Below are 24,867 nucleotides of genomic sequence, written 5' to 3'. Positions count from 1 at the left end.
AGTGATTTCACAAGAGTGGGTTTGTGGGCCCCTGTAACACTGGGCAGACGGAGCCCTTCATAATGCATACTCCGCCTCCCCGATACCACGAGCCCGTCATTCCGACGCACGGAAAACGAGGTCTCCTCTCGCGGGGTCTCCATCCCCACCTGCGCCCGGTGCCCCGTGTGGGCACGTCACTAGCTGCAGATGACCAGGGCGGGCACGGCCGAGATATCGGCAGGTCCCGGCGACGAAGCCCTTGTTCTGAGTCGGGGTCCCCTCTGAGGTGTGGTGCACGACGTCGCGTGTACACCCAGCCCAGCCGGACACCCGCCACCGCCCCACCCAAGATCCAGGGAGCCCGAGGGAGAGCTAGCGGCGCGGGAGGTGCGTGTACGCATGCGCTCTCGCGCCGGGCTGTCATACGCCGGAAACACTGCGCCCGGGATCTTTTTGCGCAGACTCGCTGGCTCGCACGCCTGACCCGGAAGCACTCGCTAAGGTTCCGCCCAACGCGCTAATACTGCTGCCGGGAGACGCGCCACTTCCTTTCTGTGTTCGAGCTCGGCGTGGTATCCTCAGGTGGGCTGTGCGGCGTGGCGCGGGCCTGCGGGGCTGTGGGGCTGCGGGGCTGCGGGCATCTGGCTCACGATCTCTCGGTCTCTCCGCAGGCGCGGTCCCGACATGCAGAACGACGCCGGCGAGTTCGTGGACCTGTACGTGCCGCGGAAATGGTGAGCGCCCCGGCAGCCCCCCTCGCTTCTCCGGCTCCCTCTCGCGGGACCCCGCCTCACCCCTGATCCCCGCTGTCTCCGCAGCTCCGCCAGCAACCGCATCATCGGCGCCAAAGATCACGCGTCCATCCAGATGAACGTGGCCGAGGTGAGCAGGCAGCCGGGGAGGGAACGTCCAGCCCCGGGGCTGCCGAGGGCCGCCAGGCGCCAAGCTTGGTGGCTCGGTGACCCCACTGTCGGTCCCTAGGTTGACAAGGTCACCGGCAGGTTCAATGGCCAGTTTAAGACCTACGCCATCTGCGGGGCCATCCGCCGGATGGTGAGTGGTCCCGCGTGCCTGGCCCCCTCTTGACGGGTTGTGGGGTGTACCTGGCTGGCCTGCTGCTGCTCTAACCGGGAAGAGGGTCTCAGGAGGTTTTTCATTCCCAGGGCGAGTCGGATGATTCCATTCTGCGGCTGGCCAAGGTCGACGGCATTGTCTCAAAGTAAGAGGGAACCCTGTTTGGGGTGGAGGTCAAGGCTTGCCTGACAAGTTCTAACCCCCACTGCCCACCTCCTCTTTTCTAGGAACTTCTGATGGAGAGCTGTGGACTGGGAGTGTTTGTCATAAATAAAGAGTAAAAACCATTTCCCTGTGGTTGCGTCCTTCCTGCCTGCAGTCAGGCCCCTTCCCCAGGGGGGCGGCTTGTGTTCGGAAGGAGACAGCCTAGAAGTATGTAGCAAAACAAGTTTTATTTAAAAAAAAAATTCATTAAGCCTTTGAAAACATCCACAAAAAACGACTCCATTCTGACATCCAGATGGTCATTCACACACTTAGATCCACAACCACAGACGGGGTTCATTTGGCCACAGGCCCAGCAAACCCCCCACTTGCCTGTCACCCAGCTGGACTTGTGCTTGGGGGTGCTCTTTTCCGCTGGGTTGGGCCTTCACTATTGGCTGTTTTGTTGCAATAAGTCTTCAATACCACACAGTGGCAGCTCCAGGCGTTAATCATACACGATGGTGGGGGCAGGGTTGGGATAAATGACTAACTCACAATATAAATACATAAATTACTGCATTTGTCAGCCACTCTGCTGACACAGAAGGGCTCAAAGAGGCCAAGCTGTAAACAAGTCATCCTACAAGGTGTACGATATGGGCTTACTGAGATGATGCTTTGCTGACAAGACAGAAAACTGAATGTGGTCTGGGCCCTACATATTTTAGCAGCATCCTTGGTCCAGCCCCTGGTCTTGAATGCATATGGGGTTTGAGGGACCATCCTTGGCTTCAGGGACTTAGCTGTCCATTGAAAGAGGGGGTCCTGACCTCTACTGGTTCTAGGTGGGGACCAGGCAGCCAACCTGATGTGAAGGAAGCAGGGTGGGGAAGGCAGCCAACACCTCTTCTGGGGTTACTGGCCGAATTACTGCTGCTGGTGACAGAACTGGGGTCTCAGAAGTGCGTACGCACAGGATACATGTATCGGGTGGGGTAATCTGGGAGGCCCCTACCGGTAACATGCAGTGTAAAGGACACTGAGATGAGCCTCAGAGCCCACTGAAGAGGTTGATTGCAGGGACTTAAGTCATACTTGAATCCCCAGTGGATGTGGCTGGGGATGGGGTCTGTTCAGTCCACAGCAGGAGAGTCCATCCCTGCTCCAGGCTCAAGTCAACATGTCAGCAGACCTCTTAGCAAATTTTTTTCTCAAAGACCCAGGGAACCCGGCCCCAAATTGTCATGAACAAATTGCGTCTCTCAGTCCAATATTGCTTCGGAAGTCAAGGTGGGAAAGTAGCAGCCAGCAGTTGCTTCCCTAGTGGAGGTGGAGGGTGGGTTCCTGCATAAAGTGCTGGGTAACATTGCCTCCAAGTCCTGGGGTCGGCAGCACACAGCCTCAGGACGGATTTCACAGTGACACGATGCTCGGAAGAACGGAAGTCCAGGAGAAAGAACAGGCTGGGCTTGTTGGCTTCGCCTGATGTCACAGCAATGCTGGGTGGGAGGAGGGTCAGCTCTCGCCAGTCCATCGAAAACCAGAAATGTCTGTGTGTTAATGCTCAAGTAAGTTCAACTTCAGCCAATGCCGTTTGTTTTGGGAGGCCTTCTTAGGTGCCAGTGCAGGGCCCAAGGCAGGAATTCCCCTACAGCGCTGACTGCCAGAACTCACCTGAGGTGCACATAAGGGCCAGGCACATGAAAGGAGAAAGGAACCCAAGCGGGCGAAGTCCTGCAAACACGTGGAAGGTGTGGGGTGTGGTCACTTTGGAATGAAAGCATGGGGTCAACGTGGGGGGGGGGAAGGAGAATGCGGGGCTGTGGGCAGGCCACCTCCACATGTAGACAGCACAGTTAGAACTGCTGGGTCAGGCGTCGGTAATGAGGTAACACTTGGCTCTCGGGCAGGTATAGGGCCAGCTCCAAAGCCACGAGCACGGTAAACTCGAACCCGATCAGGTCCCGTCGGTTGAAGCGAAATCGTTCTTCTAACTTCTGTGGGGGACAACAGAGAAGAGTCACACAGGGCGGCCAGAGCTCTGTCACCGGACAGGCACCGGTGGTGACCTGCTGGAGCGGCATGTGTGTCCTGGGGAAGGCGGAGGAGAGGGCTGCCGCACACTCACGTCGATGAGCTGCGTGACTTCGCTCTTCCGCAGGTCGCTGCTGATCTTGGCGGCGAGCAGCACGCATGCGCCGGCGCACAGCTTGCGGTTCTGCTTGTTAAGTTTGCCCTGCAGCACCAGCTTCTCGAAGTACACGTAGGCCATGGACACGGTCACCGGCTCCAGGCTGCACTCCTCCGAGAGGCTGCGCATCTCCCGCTTCAGGCTGCGCGCAGACACGGCCCTGAGCTCCGCCCCTCGCACAGCCCGATCCCTGGGGGGCGGTGGGACGTCCCCAGGCCCTGCTCACCTCCGGATTTTGCTCAACGTGAGCTTGATGTGCGGGAATTTCTCCCTGAAGGTCTCGTTCATGTCCTTTTTGAGGTCCGAGGGCTTCACATACTCGATCACCGTGGTCTGCAACAGACAGCAGCAGCATGTGCGGGCGGTCCCTGGCACGGCCTTCTGAGTCACCGTCAGAGGATGCCCAGAACCTGCCTCTGGCCGGGTGTGAAGAGACAGGGCCCGGCAGTCCGGGCCAGGGTTGCAGCGCCCCCCTCCGGCCTGGAGCTGCCGCTCCTGGCTGGGCTAAGCTGGGTAGACTGGTTCAGGAGGGGCAGCCACGTGGCCCGCCACTGCAGCAGGGCTCACAGTTCCAGGGGTGCCCTGCTTCCTGCCCCCACCTCTACCCAAGTGTGCGGCCCCTGTGCCCACTCACCATGTAGGAGGCGAAGATGAGGACACGCTTGTGCTTGCCGCAGGGCCACTGTGGGTCATCCAAGAGGTTGGGGTTGTATTCAAGGGTGTCGCTGGTCTCATTCCCTGGAGGCAGGGGGCACCCCTGAGTCCACTAAGAACTGAGGTTCTGGTCCCCAAGCATTGCAAACCAATGCGTCCATTGGAGTCCCTGGTTGCCAGGACTTTATACCCCCCAAGGATAGCGAGGGGGGCAGAGTGCCCAGAGCCTGGGGGGCGCTGAGGATGGGCAGAGGGAGACCCCTTCCTGGAGTGATCCCCAAGCTTGGCTTGTCCCATCACCAGACTTGGAGCAACTGCTCCATCAGAGCCTCTTCTAGAGGTGGTCCCGACCCGGTTTGTCCCTGCCCATGGTGCTCTCCTGACCAGGAGCCATCCCAGTCAGTCACTGCCCTCTACCCCCATACCGGTAAGGCTATGTATGGCCCAAAGCCTGCTGGGTACCTAGCTCTGTGCCTGCTGGCGCTGACTTTGTGGGGCCAGGCTTGTATCTCGACCCTGGCAGAGCCCTGGGGATGCTGGACCGGGGCTGGGCCACTGGGCAGTGGCTGTCACTCTTGGGTGCCGCTAGGGCATTAGTGGGGTACAGGAACTTGGCATAAGACACCACCTGGAGAGGGAAACACACTGGGCTCAGTGCTGGGACTGGAGGTAAAGGTGCACTCTGACCCGCTTGGTGCTCCAAGTTAAGAAGGAACTTTCTGGGGCAACCATCAGCACTACACATAATTCTTGTGTGTCAAGAACTGGCTGTCCCTTATCTGGAGTTGTGGCTCCCTGCCTGTGAAGCCCGTGACCTCCGCCCATCAGGGTGCTGAGGCTCCCCCTGGGGGTGATCACAGTGCACAGCATGGACGATGGTGTCTCCGTCCACTGTAGGGGGCTGCTGAGGCCAAGGGACCCTTCTTCCCTCCCTCCCTCGTCCTTCCCAAGATTAAAGTGTACACACACCTCTGAGTGTTGGTGCCTTGTGAGGGCACACACACTTGTCACCCCCGACCTCACCAGCCCCTCCGGACTCTTGCCTTTCCATCTGCACCCAGCTCGACACCTTCTAATTCGAAGACCATCTCAGAAGACACGGAGACACCACCGGATGGGTGCCGCTGCTTCTGGCCGTCCACCCTTAGGTCACTACGGGAAGGGGGTGGGAGCGCTAGGCCAGCCACGAAGCAGAGTTCTGGCGTTGTGGCTCGTCCACATTCCACCCACACAGTCCCCGAGTCTGTGGGTCACTCAGAGGCCCACCCTGCTCTTCCTAATAGCACATGAATGAAGGCGGCTCTTGGCTCCCTCTCCCCAACCCCTCAGACAGGAGCTGATCCTCCTGGCATGTCTGCCCGCGAGGAGCATGTGGCCCCTGGATGTGAAGGTATGAGGCTCGGTCAGCTCTGTGTAGGCCCTGGGACACGGAGAGTGGGGGACTTTCTGACCATGGACTGTCCTCGCCCCCAGACAGCGCATTTCCTTCTCCCGTAAACCATGTGCTGTTCACAGCTTCCACAGTTGGGAGGAATTTGCAGACTTGGTCTCCCCTAGAATGAGCATGGGGGACCCGACTGTAGGCCAAAGCACCCCACCCCCTTGGTGCTGTCCTACTGGATCCCCCTCTGGGTCCAGGGGCCCTACTACTCAGGTATTAGCATAGAGGGGTTGGGGCCGAGTTACACTCACCTGACCCGCAGGCCTTCTCCATAGGGCAGGACAGAAAAGGCTGCACACAGGGACCTCTTGGCACAGATCAGCACGATCCTACAGGGAGTGGGGTGGAGGGTCAGGACCTCTGGCGGGGGGCAGGCACGGGGGCTGCTGACAGTGGCAGGCCCTTCAAACAGGAAATTCTTCCTGCCTGTCCAGCTACACTGGGGCCTCGGGAGGGTCTGGCCCTGGGTGGCTCAGGGCCAGATGGCCTTGAGAGGTCAGATAGGGCACCCCAAAGGTAAGTGCATCCCAGTCCACATGGTCTCCAGCACCTAGGAAGGCAGGTGGCAGACAGAGTGGGGTTCTTGTGTCTCAGGACCCAGGTCTTGGTGAGTGGACAAGGGTGGAGGGGATGGGAGACCAGGGCGGAACCATGCCTCACTCTCTCTAGGTTGGTGTCCAGCCAGCCACTAGTGAGGGGCACCAACACCAAGGGCCAAGGAGAGGACCCTTCTCTCGACTCCTTTTTTCTGGATGGGGTGACCGAAGCAGGACCCAGGTCCTCAGCGTAGCTGTGGTCACGCTGTCACATGACAATATGGAGCTGGGTGAGGATCTGTCAAGGTCCCTGCAAAGGACCCCTGGGGAGCCACCAACAAGGTGGTCTTTGGTGGGGCTGAGTGACAGGAAACACCTCAAAACAGTGTGCAAACATTGGCCACTGAGCCAAGGGACAGCTGGGTGCCGCCGTACACCCCAACTGGTCAGCTTGGTTTTGTAGCTAAACCACTTTCTGACATGAAAGGGCTGTCATGCCACCCCCTCCTGTTACTGTATCAGAAGTCCCTCAGCCCATACTGGAGTCCACTGAAGGGAGGGCCCATGGGCACCATGCTAATAAGGGAGAGGTAGCTTCTAGATGCCATGCCAATGGGCCCGGGAGGTAGGGGTGTCCACAATGAAGCAGCTCGAGGTTCCCTGACACACTAGGATGCTGGGGTTCCTACTCCTCAGGAGCCAGTCTGGGTGCTGTCTGGGGCTACCTGCTGCTCTTGGTGTCATACTGCCGCATGTTCTTGATGAAGTGGGTCTTCTTCAAGCCCTTGTGTCTTGGAGAGCCGGATATGGGTTTGGTTCTGCAAGGTGAAAAAGGGTCACCTCTCTACCCTTGACCCCAGGGGTGTTAAGCTGGGCATGTGGGGCTGGGGGTGGGGGACTGGAGTAGTGCGTGGGTGTGGATGAGGGCAGTAGGTGTGGGCACACATGGGGGTGGGGGACGATGGTGGGGAAGGCACCTTTGCACGGAGGCACACCCCACCACGTCTTCCAAGAACTCCAGGGAGCAGCGCTGGGAGGTGATGCGCCGTCTGTGGAGGTACACGGGGAGACCGAGTCAACGCAGCTCAGACCTGTGGACGTGCTTCTCCCAAAGGTGCCGCGGAAACCACTGGCATCTTAGGGAAGGAGTGCCCTCCTTTTAGTGACATTCTTATTTCTGGGGAAGCTCCTCAGGTCTGAAGACCATCCTCTAGATCGAGTTATTAACACAACATAGTTCACATCTTTTCAATGGTGAGAACAACGAAGCTGGCTGAGAAGACACTAAATGGAGAAGTTGATTCAGTAAAACTCTGGGCCCACAAACCTGCTAACCCACTGCCTATGCAGCAGCAGGTCCCCAGGTAAGAGTGTGTGTGTGTGTGTGTGGGGGGGTGTGTGTAGGACTGCCAGTGCAATGGGGCGAGGGTGGGGGTTTGGTCCACATGCAGCCTGGGTTCTCCAAGTGAGGATGGAGGGAAAAAGGAGGCCAGCAGACAAGGGGGAGGACAGCAAGGGATGGGAGTTCTGATCTGTGGGGAGGGTCCAGAGACCAGTCTGGCCAGGTGCAGAGAGTGGGCTGCTGCCAGGGGGGAGTCTGGGGTGATGGGAATGCAGATGGTATCCAGCAGCTCTGGGCTGAGGTGGCCAAGCTGGCAGGGGCAGGAGTGCTGAGGAACGAGATCGGCCCCAGGTAAGGGGTCCTATACAGCCCCACTGACCAGGCAGGCCCTGCAGTTGTATTGAGCAGTATGTACGGAGAGCATCCCAGAGAGCTCAGGTGCCCCAGGGGCAGACCAGTGTGTCCCAGAGACTCATTAGCTCGTAATTACCCGGGGGAAGCCCAGGATGCCACACTCCTGGGAGCACACAAGCAGGCACCTAGCCCAGGGTCACACCCTTAAGCCTGTACCAGGGCAGCCAGCACTCCCTGCCCTGTGCTGGCCCACACCTGGCTGTGTTGTGGTCACCAGGCAATCTCTCAGTGAGCATCCAGATTGAGGGGTAGTCTCAGATCATTAGCTTTGTAACCTTCTATCCTCCTTCCCTGTAAGCACCTTATATGGACACCAACTCTCACAGATACTCTGATTGGCCCAGTCTACAGGTGGGGAAACTGAGGCCCAGCCCCAAGGGGCAGCTCCTATGTCTATGCCTTCACCACCAACACAATCCACCTCCGCGGTCTAAGCCTGTTTGTTAGCCATGTCCTGGAACACACTGGTGGGGGGCTGCTTTCTGAACCCCAGCTCTGCTGAAGATGCGAGTGACACCCGTGTTCCCACCTGCAGGCCAGGGCTTTTCCACTCCCTTCCTGCTCTGAAGGAGTCAGTGTTGAGGAGGAAGGACATGAAGGGGAGGACCCAGGGCCCCAGGGGACATGAGTCTGTGCCTTTACAGGCTGTTGTGTTTGGGGAATCGATTCGGTTTAAAGGGCAGTCACTGAGGGACCACCATACACTTGGGGGTGTGTGGACTAGTACAGAGAAAGAGAGCCGCTGAGAGAATAGGAATTGGGGATCCTGATCTCCAGGGGGTGTGAGAGACTAACACTCCTCCAGGAAAGCGAGTGTAGGGGAGAGAGAGAGGAGACAGAGAACGGGAGTGTGAACTCCCAAGAGAGCAAGACAGAGAGGAACCTAGATCCAGAGGGCCTGGGGGAAGGTAGACTCTCCAGTGAGTAGTATCTAATCTGTCTAGGTGGGGCTGATGCAATGAAATGCAGATGGGTCTCTTGTGATACAATAGTGAATAATTGTTATCAGGACTGTTTGTGAGGGTTGGAAATCTAGAGGTGGACATTTTATAACAAGGAGGGGAGTGATTAACTTTTCAGTCTAGGAGCCGAGGTTCCTAGGACCATCAAGGGAGAAGAGCAGAGAGAAGGACCCTACCCAGAGAAGCAGTGTTGCCTGAAATGAAGCCAGAGATGATGACGTGGAGCGATGGAGCAGCTGGAAACTTTAGATCCAGAGAGGAAGAGCGACTGTGTGCTGAAGACCTAGGGGGTACGGGGGAAGGATTGCATGGAAGGGATTGTAACCATGGCAATGAGACAATATACGATAGAATGAATGTAAAACTAATGTTCTCCCATGTAAACTATCACATAATTCACAATAAAACATTAAAAAAAAAAAAAGACAGAGAGGAGAGGGAGAGAGACAGAGGAGGAGAGAGACAGAAAGTGTGAGAGCACACGAGAGCAAGACAGGGAGAGAGAGAGAGAGAGAGAAAGAGAGAGAGAGAGAGGGAGAGGGCGTGTCTGCTCACACACAGTCCACACACAGTCCAGTGCAAATGGACTCGACCAGTGGAGTGAGTGCAACAGTCACGGGGCTGTGTTAGTAGCTGTGGGACATTCTGAATGTGGGAGAGTCTAGAGGGAGAGGAGAGGTCCCACATTTAGAAGGCAGCAGTAAAGTATCACCGATACTAGAATGGCAGGGCATTTCCTAAACAGTGAATGAGAAGACTGTGTGTCATCCTCAGCCTGAGCCCTACCCACTCAGGGTGCTGCCAGGACCTTTGGTCCTCAGGAAGCCAGCAGACCTGACTGCCTCAGGGCCCTGGGCACCTAGACCAGGCTTCTCTTAGGCCGCCGCAGAAACACCATCGAGTGCCAGATACTACTGAGGCTCAGGAGGGGCAAGGGGACATTTCTGTTAGTGAAGATATACGAGACACTCGAGATACAAGGGTGTGGCTACTTTAAAACGCCCACAAAGGAGGATGAAGACAAGACAGGCAGGCAGATCATGGGCCAGGACTGAGCTGGCTCCCCCGAAAGGACATATTGCCAAACGCTTACCCGTGCCCACCCCAGCCGAACAGAAACTTGTCTGCTAAGCCTCAATACAAGCTGGACCATTAGCAGAATCTGGGGTGGGGGGCCTTTTTACTGAGCTGGTGCAGTAGCGACAGGGGTACAACACGTATAAATCCACCATCCTGACAGTACATCCCCACTGGGGCCCTTTAGGCCTCAAATGCACTTTGGGCTTCCTGGTCTCTGGGCGTAGACACACAGACATAGTGTGCGCCTCCCTGGACACCTGGTGAGTAGGCATCTCCCTGATTTTCTGGCTGAATCATTATTAAAATCACAGGCACAGGGACCACCTGCCTTAATGAAGTAGCAGTCATTGGCTGGGGCAGCCCACCTCTGACCCCATGGAAGAAGGGCCAGGTCGTGGGCGGCTTCTGGGGGCAAGGTGATTAGGACTTGATAGCCTTTCATACTGGTGTGTGAGGCTTGGCTAGGAAGGGAAAACTATGAAACATTGTTTTTAATTAAACATTGTTTCTACTGTTCAGAAACTTCCTTCTCTTTGTAATTGGAGGAAAAAATGCTACTTACTAAACAATGTTTCAAGTGTTTATAAACTCCTCTACTTTGTAACTGAAGGAAATGCAGAAGGGAGGGAGGGTGAGTTTCAGGAGGGAGATTCTGCTCAGTTGGAGCTAGTACAGAAACCCTGGTGAACAAGGGCTGGCTGACATGGCCTTGCAATCTGGAGTGGACAGCCGGCCTTAGTGAAATGACCCAATGACATACGGATCTGGCGCCTCCAGGAAAGTTGTGGGTGGCCAGTTCTGGGCTCAGTAGGCAGTAAGCTGTCTGGCCAGTGCCTGGCGCCTTGAAGCCCTACACATATCTGTCCAGCAGAGAAGCAGTCCTGGGTGCCTGATCCCAGGAAGTTCCGGGCTGACAGAGCCACACACTAGCATGCTCTAGCAAACTGGGCAGAGGCCCCTGGAGTCCTGTGGCTTCCTACAGGGGATGGTACAGCAAACCTAGGCTTCATTAGGGAGCTGCCTCCAGGCACAAACCACACCACCCACTCCAGGTGTTTTACAGTCAAACGGCAAAACCCCTACACTGCAGCTGTAAAGAAGTTGCCAGCTACAAAGCAGAACTCAGGTGGGTCTGGCACTAGGAGGCCTAAGGAATGCTGAGTGGCTCCGGGCTGAGAGGACCCACATCTGTGCTCAAGTCCCAGGCCTTGTTTTGGCTGTCTCTGCAGCAGCCCCCTGAGTGGTCTCCCCTGTACAGGCCTCCCACCCCGATGGCCCCATGCTTGTCATGACCTCAGGTCACTTGCTATGACGATGGTATCTGCTCTCCATTTTTCATCATCAAGTCACTGCTGACACAAAGTGGGGCCAGCAGGTGGTCTGTCACCGGTTGGACCTGGGTGTGAAATTCAGATTCTCCCATGGACACTGCCACCCCTTGGAGCTCTCAGCACACACCTGACCCTTATACCGACCCCTCACTCAGACATTGTTTAACGGGAATTCCTTGTCACAGAAGACACTGTCAGAGGTTGCCAAGTCCGAGTCTGGGTTCAAAAGGTTACACCCACCTGATTCTTTTAGTCCTCTTAAAACACGGCCTGGGAGCTGCACAGGCTGCTACCTCACCCACTCACTGGACCACAGAGCTGAGTGCAGAGGCCCTCCCCGGGACACCTCTCAGATCCAGGTCAGCACCATCGACTGGGGAACAGGTGTGTGTGTGGGGGGCATGTGTGTCTGGAGCTGAGGGAACCCTGAAGCCTACCTCTAGGAGACTGACAAAATTGAGAAAATCTTCCCTCCACATCATGGGGCTGATGGCCCAGGTCACACTGATCCCCTAATCCTGGTTGATGGGTCCCAGGCCACTCTGTCCAGAGTCACAGGCTGATGGGGCCCCAGGGGAACCTGACCTCCAAGTTCTGGGCTGATCTGTGAGTCGGGGGATGATGGAGCACCAGGTGACCCTAACCCCACGTCTTGTGATGACCAACCCTAGGTGACCCTAGCCCTGGAGTCCTGTGATGACCAACCATAGGTGACCCTAACCCCACATCCTGTGATGACCAACCCTAGGTGACCCTAACCCCGGAGTCCTGTGATGACCAACCCTAGGTGACCCTAGCCCCATGTCCTGTGATGACCAACCCTAGGTGACCCTAACCCTACGTCCTGTGATGACCAACCCTAGATGACCCTAACCCCGGAGTCCTGTGATGACCAACCCTAGATGACCCTAATCCCACATCCTGTGATGACCAACCCTAGGTGACCCTAACCCCACGTCCTGTGATGACCAACCCTAGGTAACCCTAACCCCACGTCCTGTGATGACCAACCCTAGATGACCCTAACTCCGGAGTTCTGGGCTGAGAGTGCCCCAGCTGGTCCTGACCCCCAAGTCCTGGCTTGCCTGGACCCTGGTGACCCTGACCCCAAGCCCTGGGCTGACGCTGCATCCCGCTCACCTCTGGCGCTGCACGTCCAGGGCCAGGCCGACGGCCACCTGCGTGGGGCTGAGCAAGCCCTGGGGGGCAGCCCTGGCCGGGGGCCCGGGCGGGCCTAGTGGCGGCGGCGACGGCGGTGGCGAGACCCCGCGGGCGCCGGGCTCGGGCTCGGGCTCGGGCTCGGGCTCGGGCGGCGCGGTCGGTTCGCGGGCCTCCGCGGCCGGTGGAGGCTTCTCCCCGCCCGGGCCCAGGCTCGGCGGTCTCCCGTCCAACGAGATGTTGTTGAGGAAGAAGAGCGCGGCCTGGCGACGCCGGGAATCCCCGCGCTTCCGCGACGCCTGCGGCAGGGTCCGGGTGGCCAGGCCTGGCATCGCAGCCTCGGCGGGGCCGGGGGCTGCCGGGACGGAGCCCGGGGCTCCACCCGCCGCAGTCGCGGCCATCGTCCGACTGAGCCGCCGCGGCCCGCACGGGCGCGCGCACGCCCGCCGCCCATTGGTGGCGGCCCGCCGACATGCAAATGATTACTGTCACTCCCGCGCATTGGTTGGCGAGGCGCCGGGGGCGGGCCGCCGTACTCGGGGGCGGTTCCCCTGGGTCCTACAGACTAGTGCGGCTGCGTCCCTAGGGATCAGAGTCGCGCGCCAGGGTGCCCCCCAAGCATTGGCCTGGGCTTGAGCGGCGGACTGTTCCGTGGGTTCGATTCCCTGCCAAAGAATCTGCGGTTATGGGTGCCGGTGACCTGATCTCACAGCTAGGCGGCGTCTGATTCGTGATCAGTCTCGGGTCCGGCGGTGGCCCGGCGAAGAGTCAGTGCACCCCTAAACTCTAGTTAATGTGTGTAAATTGTGGCTCTCTGGCGCCACCTGCTGACCCCGGGACGCTGTGGCTCCCTCTCACGAGGGGAGGGGCTGACTCCAGGTTCAAGCCCTAAGATCACCCCTCCTTGTAAACCTTGAGTGGGGCCTCAGATTTCCTCATCAGTAAAGTGGAAATGACAGTAAGGCCCGCCTTCTAGGGCTCGGTGACAATGCCTGGCTAGAAGTGTGTAGAGTTCTTGACAGGCAGAGAAGGATCATTTTGATGATGGTAAGTCATCAAGTGAGCTGATACAGGGGTATGTCCACTGGGGCCCTCCCACTGACTGGACAGCCAGTTGGATCAGCTCACCCAACTGCTACGGACACTTTTGCTTTCACTCCCCAGCCCTCTCAGGCTCTCTCCTTGGTTTCTGGGTGGCAAGCTGGGCCTCTGCTCCCTCAGTGGGGTCTCTCTGACCAGACTCTGCATTGTATACACAGCTCTCTTGGGAAAGTGACATACTGTCCCAGCGTGCAGACACAAGAGGTGGGCCCATCTGGCCGGCAACACCCTCCTAGGAGCTCCGGGGTCTAAAGTGGAGGGTGTAGATGGGCGTCGTTATTGTTCACAGCATGCAAGTTCGGTTTTATTTGATTGCAGAAAGAACAATGGAACCTTTAACAAGAAAGACTGCGTGCACACGCGCACATATGCCTGAACTTCAGGGTCTCTTGGAAATTTAGTCCTCTGGCCAGGTGGATGAGCTGCCCTGTGCAGAATGGCGGGACAGTGAGGGGCACGCCGGTGGCAGGGGCCTACCAGGACAGGGCAGGTGCACGCCAGTTCTGTCACAATACGCGGAGCCTCCAACGTTCTGCAAACTAGGTAGCCAACTTGGCTTTGTCCCTGTCCTCTTGTCAGGAGTGACCTCCGGGCCCTGAATGTGTTCAGTCACCTCCGGTGGGGCGCGGACAGCAGTTCCTGCCGGGTGGGTGGAGGCGGGGCTGGCCAGGCAATCTGCCCGTGCACTACCGCCCTTTCTTTGTACGTTCTCTGAGCTTTTGGCAATCTTCCTCCGTCCTTATCGCCAGACGCCTGTTTGCCATGAATCCACGAGGGGGCGCCAGAGACCACTGAAGTTGGCTGGAGCCATTGGAAATGGTGGGCTGGGGTGGAGGGGCGGGAGACGGGTGGCATAGGGTATAGATTCCCTGTACCAAAAAGAGATGGTCGATGTTCAACCATTTCAAGAGGTAGCATTTGATTCGAGAGCCAACGATACTGAAGGAAGAAGTCCAAGGTGCATTGAAGGCATTGGCAAAGAACAAGGTTCCGGGAATTGATGGAATACAAATTGAAATCTTACATCAAACTGATACAGCACTGGAGGCACTCACTCATCTCTGCCAAGACATTTGGAAGACAGCTACCTGGCCAACTGATTGGAAGAGATCCGTATTTGTGCTCATTCCAAAGAGCGGCAACCTAATAGGATGCAGAAATCCACAGACAAATCATTAATATCACATGCAAGTAAAGTTTTGCTGCAACAGTACATTGATAGCAAACTGCCAGAGGTTCAAGCTAGATTCAGATGAAGATGTGGAATGAGGGATATCATTGCTGATATCAGATGGATCTTGGCTGAAAGCAGAGAATACCAGAAAAATGTTTACCTGTGCTTTATTGACTGTGCAAAGGTTTTCAACTGTGTGGATCATGACAAGCTATGGCTAACATTGTGAAGAATGGGTATTACAGAATACTTAATTGTACTCATTAGGAACCTGTACACAGACTAAGAGGCAGTTATTCCAACAGAACACGGAGAAACTGAATGGTTTAAAATCAGGAAAAGTATGAACCATACTTATTCAGGGTATATGCTGAATAAATAATAAAAAAATTATATTAAGAAGAACATGACATCAAGATTGAAGGAAGAGTCACTAGCAACCTCTGCCATGCAGATGATACAATCTTGCTGAAAGTGAAGAGGACTTAAAATATTAATGAAGATCAAAGACCACAGACTTCAGTATGAGTTGCACCTCAATATAAAGAAAACAAAACTCCTCCCCAAGGGACCAATAAATTACATCACAATAAATGGAGAAAAGACTGAAGTTGTCAAAGACTTCATTTTGCTTAGATCCACAATCAACACTCATGGAAGCAGCAGTCAAGAAATCAAATGACATGTATTGCATTAGGCAAATCTGCTGCACAAGACCTTTTCAAAGTGTTCAAAAGTAAAGATGTCAATTTGAGGGCTAAGATGTGCCTGACCCAAGCTGTGGTATTTTCAATAACTTGGTGCTTCTGAAAGTGGACAGCGAATAAGGAAGGCCACAGAAGAATTTATGTATTTGAGTTATGGTGTTGGAGAAGAATATTAAAAGTACAAATTAGAAGAACAAATTTGTGTAGGAAGAAGTACAGCCAGACTGCTTCATAGAAGCCAGGATTGCTAGATTTTGTTTCTCATACTTCTGACATATTATTAGGAGGGACCAGTCCCTGGAGAAGGACATCATGCTTGGTAAAGTAGAGGGTCAGCAAAGAAGAGGAAGACCCCAGTGAGATGGATTAGCAAGGGGCCGCAGCAATGGGCTCAAGCGTAACAATTGTGAGAATGGTGCAGGACCGGGCAGTGTTTTGTTCTGTGGTGTATGGGTCGCTATGAGTTGGGACAACCTCCATTGAGTCTGTTGGCAATAACAACAATAACAACAGGAGAGGGGGAGTCTGGGACGTTCCAAAGCCTCCTGAAAGGGGGAGGCTATGCTACGAGGGGCTGCCTATGTGTCTGGGGAGGGGGTAGCTGAGTGATTTCACCTTCACATTCCCTTCCCCCACTCCTCCCAAGGAGGAGGAGAAGCTGGCCCTCCCAGGACACGGGCCAGGATCCCAGTGCTGAATGTTTGTGTGTTCATGGCCCTCACGGGCCTGGCTCATCCGTGTTTGCTGGTGTGGCCTGTCCTGGCTGCTGCATAAGCGGGGAGTGGGCAGCTGATTGAGAGCCCCTCTGGCCACTGCAGCTCCCCCTCACCTGGCTGGGCTCCGGGCTCCGTCTCCTCCCCACCTCAGCTGCTGGATGAGGGGCTGCGGTCCTTGGCATTCTTTGGACTTCTAGAACTTTCCTCCACTGCCAAGAGCTCCTGAGGCTTCCTTCTCCCTCGGAACAGCTTCTTGGGGGCTGCAGAGGGAGGTGGAGCTGAGGCCAGTCTCAGAGGCCAGGTGGCTGACCCCTCAAAGTGAAACTGGGCAGGTCCTGGGGCCTCCAGAGCCACATTCCCAAAGTCAACTGGCCACCGTAGTGATTGCTGCCCATGGGACAGGTGGGGTGGTCTGATTTGATTCTGAGAGTAGAAATCACAGGCAGCCTCAAAGTCTCCAGATCTGTGACCCTTTGGTGGGCTCGGGTATCTGGGTGACTAGACCATATAGGGAGATGTCCTGGCCTGGAGCTGGGACCACAATGCAGAGGGACACATTCCTGTGTGTGGTGGGGTGGGGGTGTCGTCTTGGCTGCACTACTAAGATGGAGTTCACAGGAGACAGAGCAAAAAGAGCTTGAATTCTGGGTCTGACAGGTGCAATTCAAATCTGGACCCCCAGATGCCTGCTCCATGACATTGGGCATGATACCTCTCCTCTCTGAGCCTCAATTTCTCCACCTGTAACACAGTGATAATCCTACCTTATGGACAGATTGTGAGGCCCAAAGGCAGGAGTGACCTCAACTCCCTCTTCACCTCAACAGGTGACATTGCCAGGCAACTTGGGGCATCCTATCTGACCCACGTTAAGACCGTTCTCATTGACCACCAGGGTGGTGTTACAGGATTGTCAATAGGCTGTCCGTGGGACAGGGGTAGCCACGGAGGAGGCCTGCTTGCTGACTCCAGACCTGGCTGTGTGGGAGGACAGCATCTCAACCTACTGGCCTTCTGGGCTTCAGCCACACAGGGAGATCACTGCTGAGGCCTCGTGGGTGGCTATCCACCAGCCCACCAATGGGGCAGTGGAAAAGGCAGGAATACTGGCCCCTCCTGGCTGTGAAGATGGGTTCTCAGCACCTGTGGTAGCCTGCCTTGAGGACCCGCCTAGACAAACCCCAAGGCTGCATCAAGCTTGTTAGCTCATGTGTCCAAAGGCCTCAGTGTCCTCAAGCTTCTGAAACTCTGGCCCTTGTACCGGAGCAGGAAGTGCGAAGCTGTCCGGATACCCTAGGGCAGGCCCATGACCTCTGCAACCTTATCCAGGGAGCCAGAGCCCAAGCACCACCTTGGGCAAACATTTGAGCAGCTCCGACCCAGAGGAGCCAGCACTGCTGCCGTGACCGCTGTTTGAAGGTGGACATCATGGGAGGGGCTGGAGGTGGGGGCCTGGGACCACTTGTAGGCATGATGGGAACGACGCCTGTCTCTCGCCTTGCCTTATCCTACTGAACGTACTAGTAGCTCTAGTAACGGACCCTCTGACAGGTGAAGAAACCGCGTCCCAGGACTGACTTGGCCACACTATGAGAAGGGCTGGGACTAGGGTCTGCTCCCAGGCAGACAGAGTCCCTGCTCTTATGGGTCACTCGGGATTGGTTTGAGGGCTTACGTTTCTAGGTTCGAGTTGGTCTGAGGAGGGAGCCCACCCACGCCCCAACAGCCAGAAGGGAGGTAGCGCGTGTGAACGCTTGTGTTAGTCTTTCCCCAGGCCCCGCCCCAGCCCCGCCCAAACAGCAAGCCCCGCCCACTTGCCAATCCTATTGGACTCTCCGCCCTAGCCGCGTTCCCCTCTGGCCCTGGCCGGTCTCCGCTCCTACACCACCCTCACCTGCCCTGACCCTCCCCAGCTGTGCCCCGCCCTCAGGTCCCGCCCACTGACCCTGCTTGGCCTCCAGCTCCAGCCCTCTTCCTTGGCTCCTCCCCAGGCCCCACCTGTCCCGACCTCTCGAAATCGTCTCAGGCCCCGCCTCTCAGGCCCTGTCCTACCCCGGCCCCACCCCTTTCCAGCCCCAGGTCCTTTCCCAGGCACCGCCGCAGAGTAACCCGAGTCTGTCCTCGGGCCGGCCTGCCTCCAGGCCAGCCCTCTTTGGCTCTCTCCTCCCTCGCTTCGCCCACTGGTCCCGCCCCCGCCCCGCCCCTCCTGTCCGTACCTTTGCCTCGCGAGTCCGACGCCCGCTTCCGCTTGCGCTGCAAACCTTGCGCGAGTTCCTTGGCGCAGACGCACCTGGGCTCCTCCCCTGGCTGAGTGCTGAGCTTGACACTCACTTCGGAACTTGGGGCCTTCTGGGCAGAAGGGGGTGCGGTGAAAACGAGTACCCCCTTCCCACCAGTCCCATACCAGCGTGTTCCGGTGGAAGGTGGCCAGGACCCACCTCACTGTCCGAGGTGTCCGGCTCGTCCGACTCTGGCCCCTGCGCCTCCTCTTTGCTGGACTCTGTGGGACACAGGGTGCGTGTGTCAGGCTAGGCATTGGCCTGGGAACGTGGCAACAGCATCCAGTCTAGGGCACCGTTGAAACTGGGGGTGACAGCTGGTACAAGGCAGCGTTGGGGTTCAAATTCAGAGGCCCCTGTGTAATGCCCCACCAGCTGGGGTGCCCCTTTTTGGTTGTTTCACTGCCGCGATGGAGAGCTCACTACCTGCTCACAGGTCTGGTTGATAAACGAATGTGCTGAAAGTACCCACCTGGACCCTCAACTCTATTTCAGGCGCCGCAGGTGGAGACCCAGGCTCCACCTTGTATAGGATTTCTGTATATAGCGTTCATCTGGTCAGGCAGACTGGGACCAGCATGCCACCCTTCCTGGGTGGGGCTCACATTTACCTGTATGGCCATCCTTGTCAGGCTTCTCTGGGGAGGTAGGCAGCCCTGGTCTCCCTTTGGATTCATTCTCTGCCCCACTTGGAGAGGACAGGCCGGGGTGGTGCAGTGGGAGAATCTGTAGGGTGCCCCGTGGGGAGCCAAATAAGTGACTTGAGTTAATTTTGGAGGCTGCCCCTGAGCCCCAGCCCAGCTCTGGACACAGCCTGAGAACCAAGCTGCTGAGGGTCATTTCCTCTCTAAGGTGATGAGGTTGCCTGTCCTTCTTGCTGGGAATTGGCCAAACCGCAGCCTATCCCTGCAGCCTCTGGCTGGAGGCTGACCTGGGGGAGGGGGATTGGAGGCCAGGACAGGGATGGACCCTTACCACTGGAGTGGGGGGAGCCTCTAGTGCTGATGCTCTGTTCCCTTTGGAGCCGTTGCTGTGTGCCCAGGGACTGGAGGTTAGGAGTCTGGACTGTCCAGGTGACTCAGGGCTGGGCGTACAGGTGGTTGGGGGACTGAGCAATGCAGGACGGTTGGCAGGTCTGGGGGCGTCATGGCCCCGACCTCGGCCTGAGAGGTCTAGGGGCTTGTCTGGGGCACATTCCTGGACATCCACAACTGCCTTCTGGCTCAGGCTGGCCAGGTCTGTGGGCTGTGGGTGCCGCTCTCCAGGCTGGGCTGCTCTGGTCAGTGCTGCCCTGGCTATCTGGTTATCCTCAGGATCTTCGGAGTCTGAGGCAGCTGGTGGAGAGGGCGAGGTCCCCTCCAGTGCAGACAGGCCCTTTGGCCTGGCTCTGCTCTCCCGAGCCCGAAGCTGTTGGGCCAGGAGCCGCTGCAGCGTGCCCTCCAACCGTGGGTCCCTTTCGTCCACTGGTAGTTCCAGCAGGCCTGTGGGCTCCTCCCAGCCCTCGGCTTCCATGGCATTCAGACTCTTTGGCCGGGGGTCACTTGGTGTTGTGGTGGCAGTCAGGGGTCTGCTGCTGGAGCTTCGGAGGTGCAGGGCCAGGTGGCGGCTCAGGAAGCTGAGGCGGTCAGCCTGCAGGGAGCTCTTCAGGGCCTCAAAGGCCACGAGAGAGGGCCGGGAGGCCCGCAGAAGGCTGTGGAAGAGGAGCCCTGTGAGGGTCCCAGGGGACCAGTAATGGTGGAGTAGAACTTATGGTGGGGGCAGGGAGGGGGATGAGGCAGAGAGACGATGGCCACCCATTTTGAAGGTGAGGAAATAGGCCTAAGGTGAGGGCAGCTCTGGTGGGTAGCAGTGGACTTGGCCAGAGAGCCCTCAGCATGTCCTCAGCCTGCTCTGGCTTTCTGGCAGGACATGGTCCTGGGGGGCATCAGGCCTCCTTGAAGCATCCCTTCCTCCCACACAGTTCTCTGTACTCTCAGCCACAGAACGCTCTGGGCTTTAGAGAAATAGGAGAGGCTCCCCTGTGCCCCCCTTGAGAAGGGACTCCCAAGAGCAGGGCCCTATCTGCTACTCCTTCCCTCCCTGACCTGGCCACTCAGGAGGTGCCGAGGAAAAGCCAAGCCAGAGAAGGGTGGAGGTTCCTGGAGGGATAATCTGAGGGACTTCCCGGCCTCTCTTGGGGGAGTTGGGGGGGGGGGAGCCAGAGTCTAAGATAGGACCTTGGGTGGAGCCTTCACCTGTCCAGGGGGAAGCTGGGCTCGTAGGGAGGGTTGGGTGGGCTGCTCCTGGCAGGTGGAGGGGGTGTTCCGTTGATGGAGCCTTGGTCTGGGGGGCATGCCCGGGACCCAGGCCGTACCACGGCGATGGTCCCATGTAGCTGGTTGGAGATGTGCTGGGGGCTCTGAGAAGGGCGAGTAAGTCAGCGGGGTGGGGGTGGGACTGTCCTCTGATCTCTGGTCCCTGGCAGGCCGTGTGCATGGTGGACAGATCAGTGGGGGAGGGGCAGCCGTCTTCCCACCCTGATCCAGGGAGGTTCTCTGTCTCACTTAGAGCTGTGAGGCTGACAACCAGCGTTCTGCTTGGGGTCCCACCCTCACCATGTCCGGGACCCGAGACTCAGGCACGCTGACACTCGGAGAAATTATGGTGACAGGAGATGTCCGGTGCCCCAGCTGCTGCTCTGTAGGGGAGAGGCAGTGGGCAGGAGAGGTTGAGTGCTGCTGGGGGTGGGGGTGCGTCAGGAATCCTGCTAAGCCCTTCCACCCACCCACACACACCTTCTCCCCGTGGGTCCATGCTGGGACTCTCTGCCTGGGGCTCCTCGTGGTCTTGAGGTGACTTCTCAGTACCTGCCTTCTGGCCACCCGGGGAAGGTAGCAACAGGGGTGAGGGGGGGTCCGAGGTGCCCTCCCTGCTCAGGGACTTGGGCCTGTCACCGGAGGGGAGGCAATGTCAGGAAGGTGAGGGAGGCTCATGATCCAAGAGGAGCATAAAAGTCACATTCCTCCTCCAGGGACCAGCCTCTCCAAGGGGGCCCAGGAGAAAGGAAACCAACTCCTGTATTGCCTGAGAGTTCACCATCAGCAACTCCCCACTGCAGGGCTCAGTATCCCCCTCCCCCCCCCCCCCCCCCCAGTTCGTATCAACCCCTAGCCCCTGGGCACTCTCAAGGGTAGAGATGCTTCAGGTGCTGGGGACCCCCTTCCTTTGCTGTTCATTCACATAGGAGTCTCTCCTTGGGCAATGGCCTGGGGTTTCCTCACCCCTCCATGGGCATCTCCTGCCCAGGCCCACCTGCATGTGTACCCTTGTGCTGGGGGTTGACTGGGGGAACCAGGGTGGTTCTGGGGGGCCATCCCCACTCACTGCAGGCCCCGAAGCCGCTTCACCTCTTCCTTCAGACTCTTGTTCTCGTCCTTCAGCCCGGTCATCTCATTGGCTGTGAAAGTCATGGATTATTGATGCAGCTTGGCAGGAGGGTCAGGATGGGGGGAGGGTCATCACAACCCAGGGATGCCCCCTCCTTGTCTTGTTCCTAACTGTGTCCCCAGCACTTGGCCCAGGGCCTGGCATATGGTAAACGGTCGCCTGGAAACCATGAAAAGTAACAGGACCATCCTCCCCTCAATTCCCGCTCAGTAGGGCTGGTGGCCTTTCTCTGTGACAGGAGGGAGCTGAGGTCCAGATAGGCCCAGGGTGCCCTCAGTCCAGGGGCTGACACACGGGACACAGAGGGGTCAGTTGGGGTCTTATGCCCAGTGTGGGCCCTGAGCAGGGGTTTCCTCTTCTATAGAACGGGGCACAGTGCCTCTCTCCATGGTGTGGGGTGGCTGCCTTACTCCGGGTCCCTGAGAAGGGGGCAGACAGGGCACACCAGGAGCCCCAGGTTCCTAGACAGGACGCTGCAGGGCTGGGGGCAGAGCATACCCGGAGCCCGGGGTCCCAGGACAGGACTCTGCAAGGATGGGGGCAGGGCACACCAGGAGCCGGGGGTCCCAGGACAGGATGCTGCGGGGTTGGGGGCAGGGCACACCCGGAGCCCAGGGTCCCCCAGGCGGCTGCTACAGAGGCTCACTCAGGAGGAAGATGTGTTGCAGGCTCTGCAGGTGGGAGCTCTGGAACTCATGCTGTCTCTTTCTGGCCAGCTCCTGGGTCACCATGCAGCGGTCACACAGGCCAGCCCGCAGCCTGGGGGGCATTGAGAGGCCGAGTTTAGGGTGCAGCCCACTGCCTCCAGTACCCAGAGACCAAGGCCTATGGAGGAGTAGGACCCCTCATCGTCATCTCCCAGGGTGTGCCCACCCCTTTCCCAAACTGTGATCTGTGGAGCCCCTACCCATCCCCTACCTTGTGGGGTCAGAGTTCTATGGTGAATGAAGTTTTGGAAGAAATCTTGAAGATGCAATGTAGGTAAGGCTCAAAGGAATCAGGAGAGGAGGAATCTGCCTGGTACGGCTGATATCAGTGTTTCCCAAACACAGTTCCCAAGGACCACTTGGCATCTTCCCTCCCCCCTTCCCCCCATCAAACTCACTGCTTACCTGTTCTCCAGAACTTTTACGTTCTCCTTCAGAGCCTTCTGCTGCTCCCGGAGCTGGAGGTTCTTGGCAAAGAGCTCCTCAATCCTCTGAGCATCCCTGTGTCAGCAAACCCCAGAAGATAGCTTCCCACCTGGGTCTATGAGTGCTCCCTCCCCCTTTCCAGTCTTTCCTGATCAGGGCTCCCCCTGGTGGGCACGGTGCTTACAAAGTGGAACTGTGCCAGGGCAATGCTTAACCCAATCCTTGCAAACTAGTCGTGTGCACAATGCTTGGTGCCATTTGTCTTGTTCATGCACCACTCATGCTGTGAGAATGTTCTTGAGTTGGGGCCTGGGGGCCACCCTGTGGAGGTGGTGTTCCTAGTCACATTGTATCTCGCGAGGAAGGGCTGCCCTCTTGGGAGTTCCTGCTCAGTGGTGGTCATCACCTACTCGCTGTGTGACCGGGACTCACCCACCCTTTCCGACCTCAGTGTGAACCATGAGGTCATGGAAGTACCCGCATGCTGGGGGCCATTGTCCCCTGCCTGTGCCCACCAGTCCTGGGGCTCCGTGGACTCACCGGCACCTCTCAGAGTTCAGTTCCACAAGCTTGTTCTGCAGGCCTAGCCAGAGAGGAGGGAGGCTGAGGCCGGGTGCATCCCCCAGCCACCCTCCCACCTGTGATAACTGCTGCGGGGTCCTCTCTAGTGTTCCCAAGGGGAGACCAGGGGGCTGACCTGCCTGGTGGCTCCCTTCCTGGCCAGTTGCTGGACATGCCAGCCTCAGCTCCAACCACTCACTGTGGTTCTGTGCCTGGGATCTGGGCTGAGTATCCCCCTTCCCTGGGGTCCTCAGCTCTGTGGTATCTGTCAGGAGGTTGGCAGGGACTGGACCATTTTTCAGAGAGTGATCCAGCACTTTGGTCAGTTCTGGGAAGGACATTGAGAAGCCCAGAGAGACTGTCTAGGTGGCATAGTGCATGTTGGAATAAAGTCCCTGCAGACTTCCTCCTTGTCCACTCTGTGACCCAGTGTGGGTCCTGAGACCTGGAACCAGGAGAGGTGTAGTCCCAGCAAGCAGCCTGGCCTTTCTGGAGCCATTAGGGGTGGGGGCTGGAAGAGGGGCTGGCTGTGTGAGTGCTTGCTGGAAAGTTTTTTAGGGAGGGTCTGGGGGGAGGGAGGGCCTCAATGGGCACTGAGTGGGGAGCTAGTGGCAGTGGAGTGGAGGGGCTCAGCCAGGTAGAGGGTGTCTGGTGGGGAGAAGGGAAGAATTTCAGGCTTGTGGGGACAGGTTCCTGGAAGAGGACACTCTCACTCTGGGAGATGCCTAGCACCTCCCCAAGGAGCAAAGGCAAGTCAGGGCCTCAGCCCCTGTGTGGGCTGCTGACCGGCTCTTTGGGAGAACAGGACAAAAAGCACTTGGCACCTCTGATCAGCACTCACGCAGTACCTGAACCACTCAGCATCTCTGTGGCCTCTAGATGGTCAGACCCTCGGGTTTGGTGAGAGTGGCCTGGCTTTGTCCCCTAGCCGTGTGTCCTAGAGGGTCCACTCACCTAGGACTTCTTTCTCGTGGATGTCCTTCAGTTTGTTTAGTGACTCCATGAAGCTCTCCATGCCTCCCTGTGGTCCTGGCCCTGCACACCTGGGGGCATGGGGACAGCCCCCACCTCCACTTCCTCTCTATGTCTAGCCTGCAGAGGAGGAAGTCAAGAGAGTGCTTCTTTGGCTTTGGAAGTGCTTGTGTGTGACAACTCCAGAGCCGTGTTGGGGGATGCAGCCTGGGGGGGGGGGCGCTGTAGGATCTGGACCTCATCCCACCCAGAGTTCCTGTGAGTCTATCCTTGTGAACTGACCCTCACAACCCCCAGGTCCTGAGGTGCCTACTCTTAAAATATGCCTCCTCACTCCTTCACTGCTTTGTCCCTGCAGGGGAACTTGGACACAGCACACACAGACATGTACACACATGGACTCAGATATAGACTCACATAGCACACAGACACATACACACAGATACACAACACACATACACACAGGCATACAGACACACAGAGCAC

General features: G+C 57.5%; 3 protein-coding genes across 3 annotated transcripts; 1 reads left to right on the top strand and 2 right to left on the bottom strand.

Moving 5' to 3' along the window:
• Positions 1 to 666: 666 nt before the first annotated feature.
• RPS21 (ribosomal protein S21) lies at positions 667 to 1,205 on the top strand. The gene is made up of 4 exons (XM_006873359.1): positions 667 to 716; positions 801 to 864; positions 964 to 1,035; positions 1,146 to 1,205. The coding sequence occupies exons 1-4, from the start codon at positions 667 to 669 to the stop codon at positions 1,203 to 1,205; spliced, it is 246 nt and encodes an 81-aa protein (XP_006873421.1).
• Positions 1,206 to 3,059: 1,854 nt separating this feature from the next.
• CABLES2 (Cdk5 and Abl enzyme substrate 2) lies at positions 3,060 to 12,713 on the bottom strand. The gene is made up of 10 exons (XM_006873393.1): positions 12,295 to 12,713; positions 7,003 to 7,074; positions 6,751 to 6,843; positions 5,741 to 5,818; positions 5,092 to 5,200; positions 4,511 to 4,676; positions 4,029 to 4,132; positions 3,621 to 3,727; positions 3,332 to 3,536; positions 3,060 to 3,200 (listed from the first exon to the last, which is right to left on the bottom strand). Exons 1-10 carry the CDS (start codon positions 12,711 to 12,713, stop codon positions 3,060 to 3,062), a joined length of 1,494 nt encoding a protein of 497 aa, XP_006873455.1.
• Positions 12,714 to 16,157: 3,444 nt separating this feature from the next.
• On the bottom strand, positions 16,158 to 24,424 carry RBBP8NL (RBBP8 N-terminal like). Its single transcript, XM_006873392.1, has 13 exons — positions 24,364 to 24,424; positions 23,389 to 23,431; positions 22,828 to 22,923; positions 22,362 to 22,474; positions 21,656 to 21,725; positions 21,064 to 21,224; positions 20,884 to 20,966; positions 20,524 to 20,687; positions 19,265 to 19,979; positions 18,901 to 19,015; positions 18,449 to 18,510; positions 18,227 to 18,359; positions 16,158 to 16,270 (listed from the first exon to the last, which is right to left on the bottom strand). The coding sequence occupies exons 1-13, from the start codon at positions 24,422 to 24,424 to the stop codon at positions 16,158 to 16,160; spliced, it is 1,929 nt and encodes a 642-aa protein (XP_006873454.1).
• Between the last annotated feature and the right edge of the window lie 443 nt (positions 24,425 to 24,867).

This window comes from Chrysochloris asiatica, unplaced genomic scaffold, assembly GCF_000296735.1.
Source record: "Chrysochloris asiatica unplaced genomic scaffold, ChrAsi1.0 scaffold00238, whole genome shotgun sequence".
Lineage (NCBI taxonomy): Eukaryota > Metazoa > Chordata > Mammalia > Afrosoricida > Chrysochloridae > Chrysochloris > Chrysochloris asiatica.
This window is presented reverse-complemented; position numbering and strand designations above follow the sequence as displayed.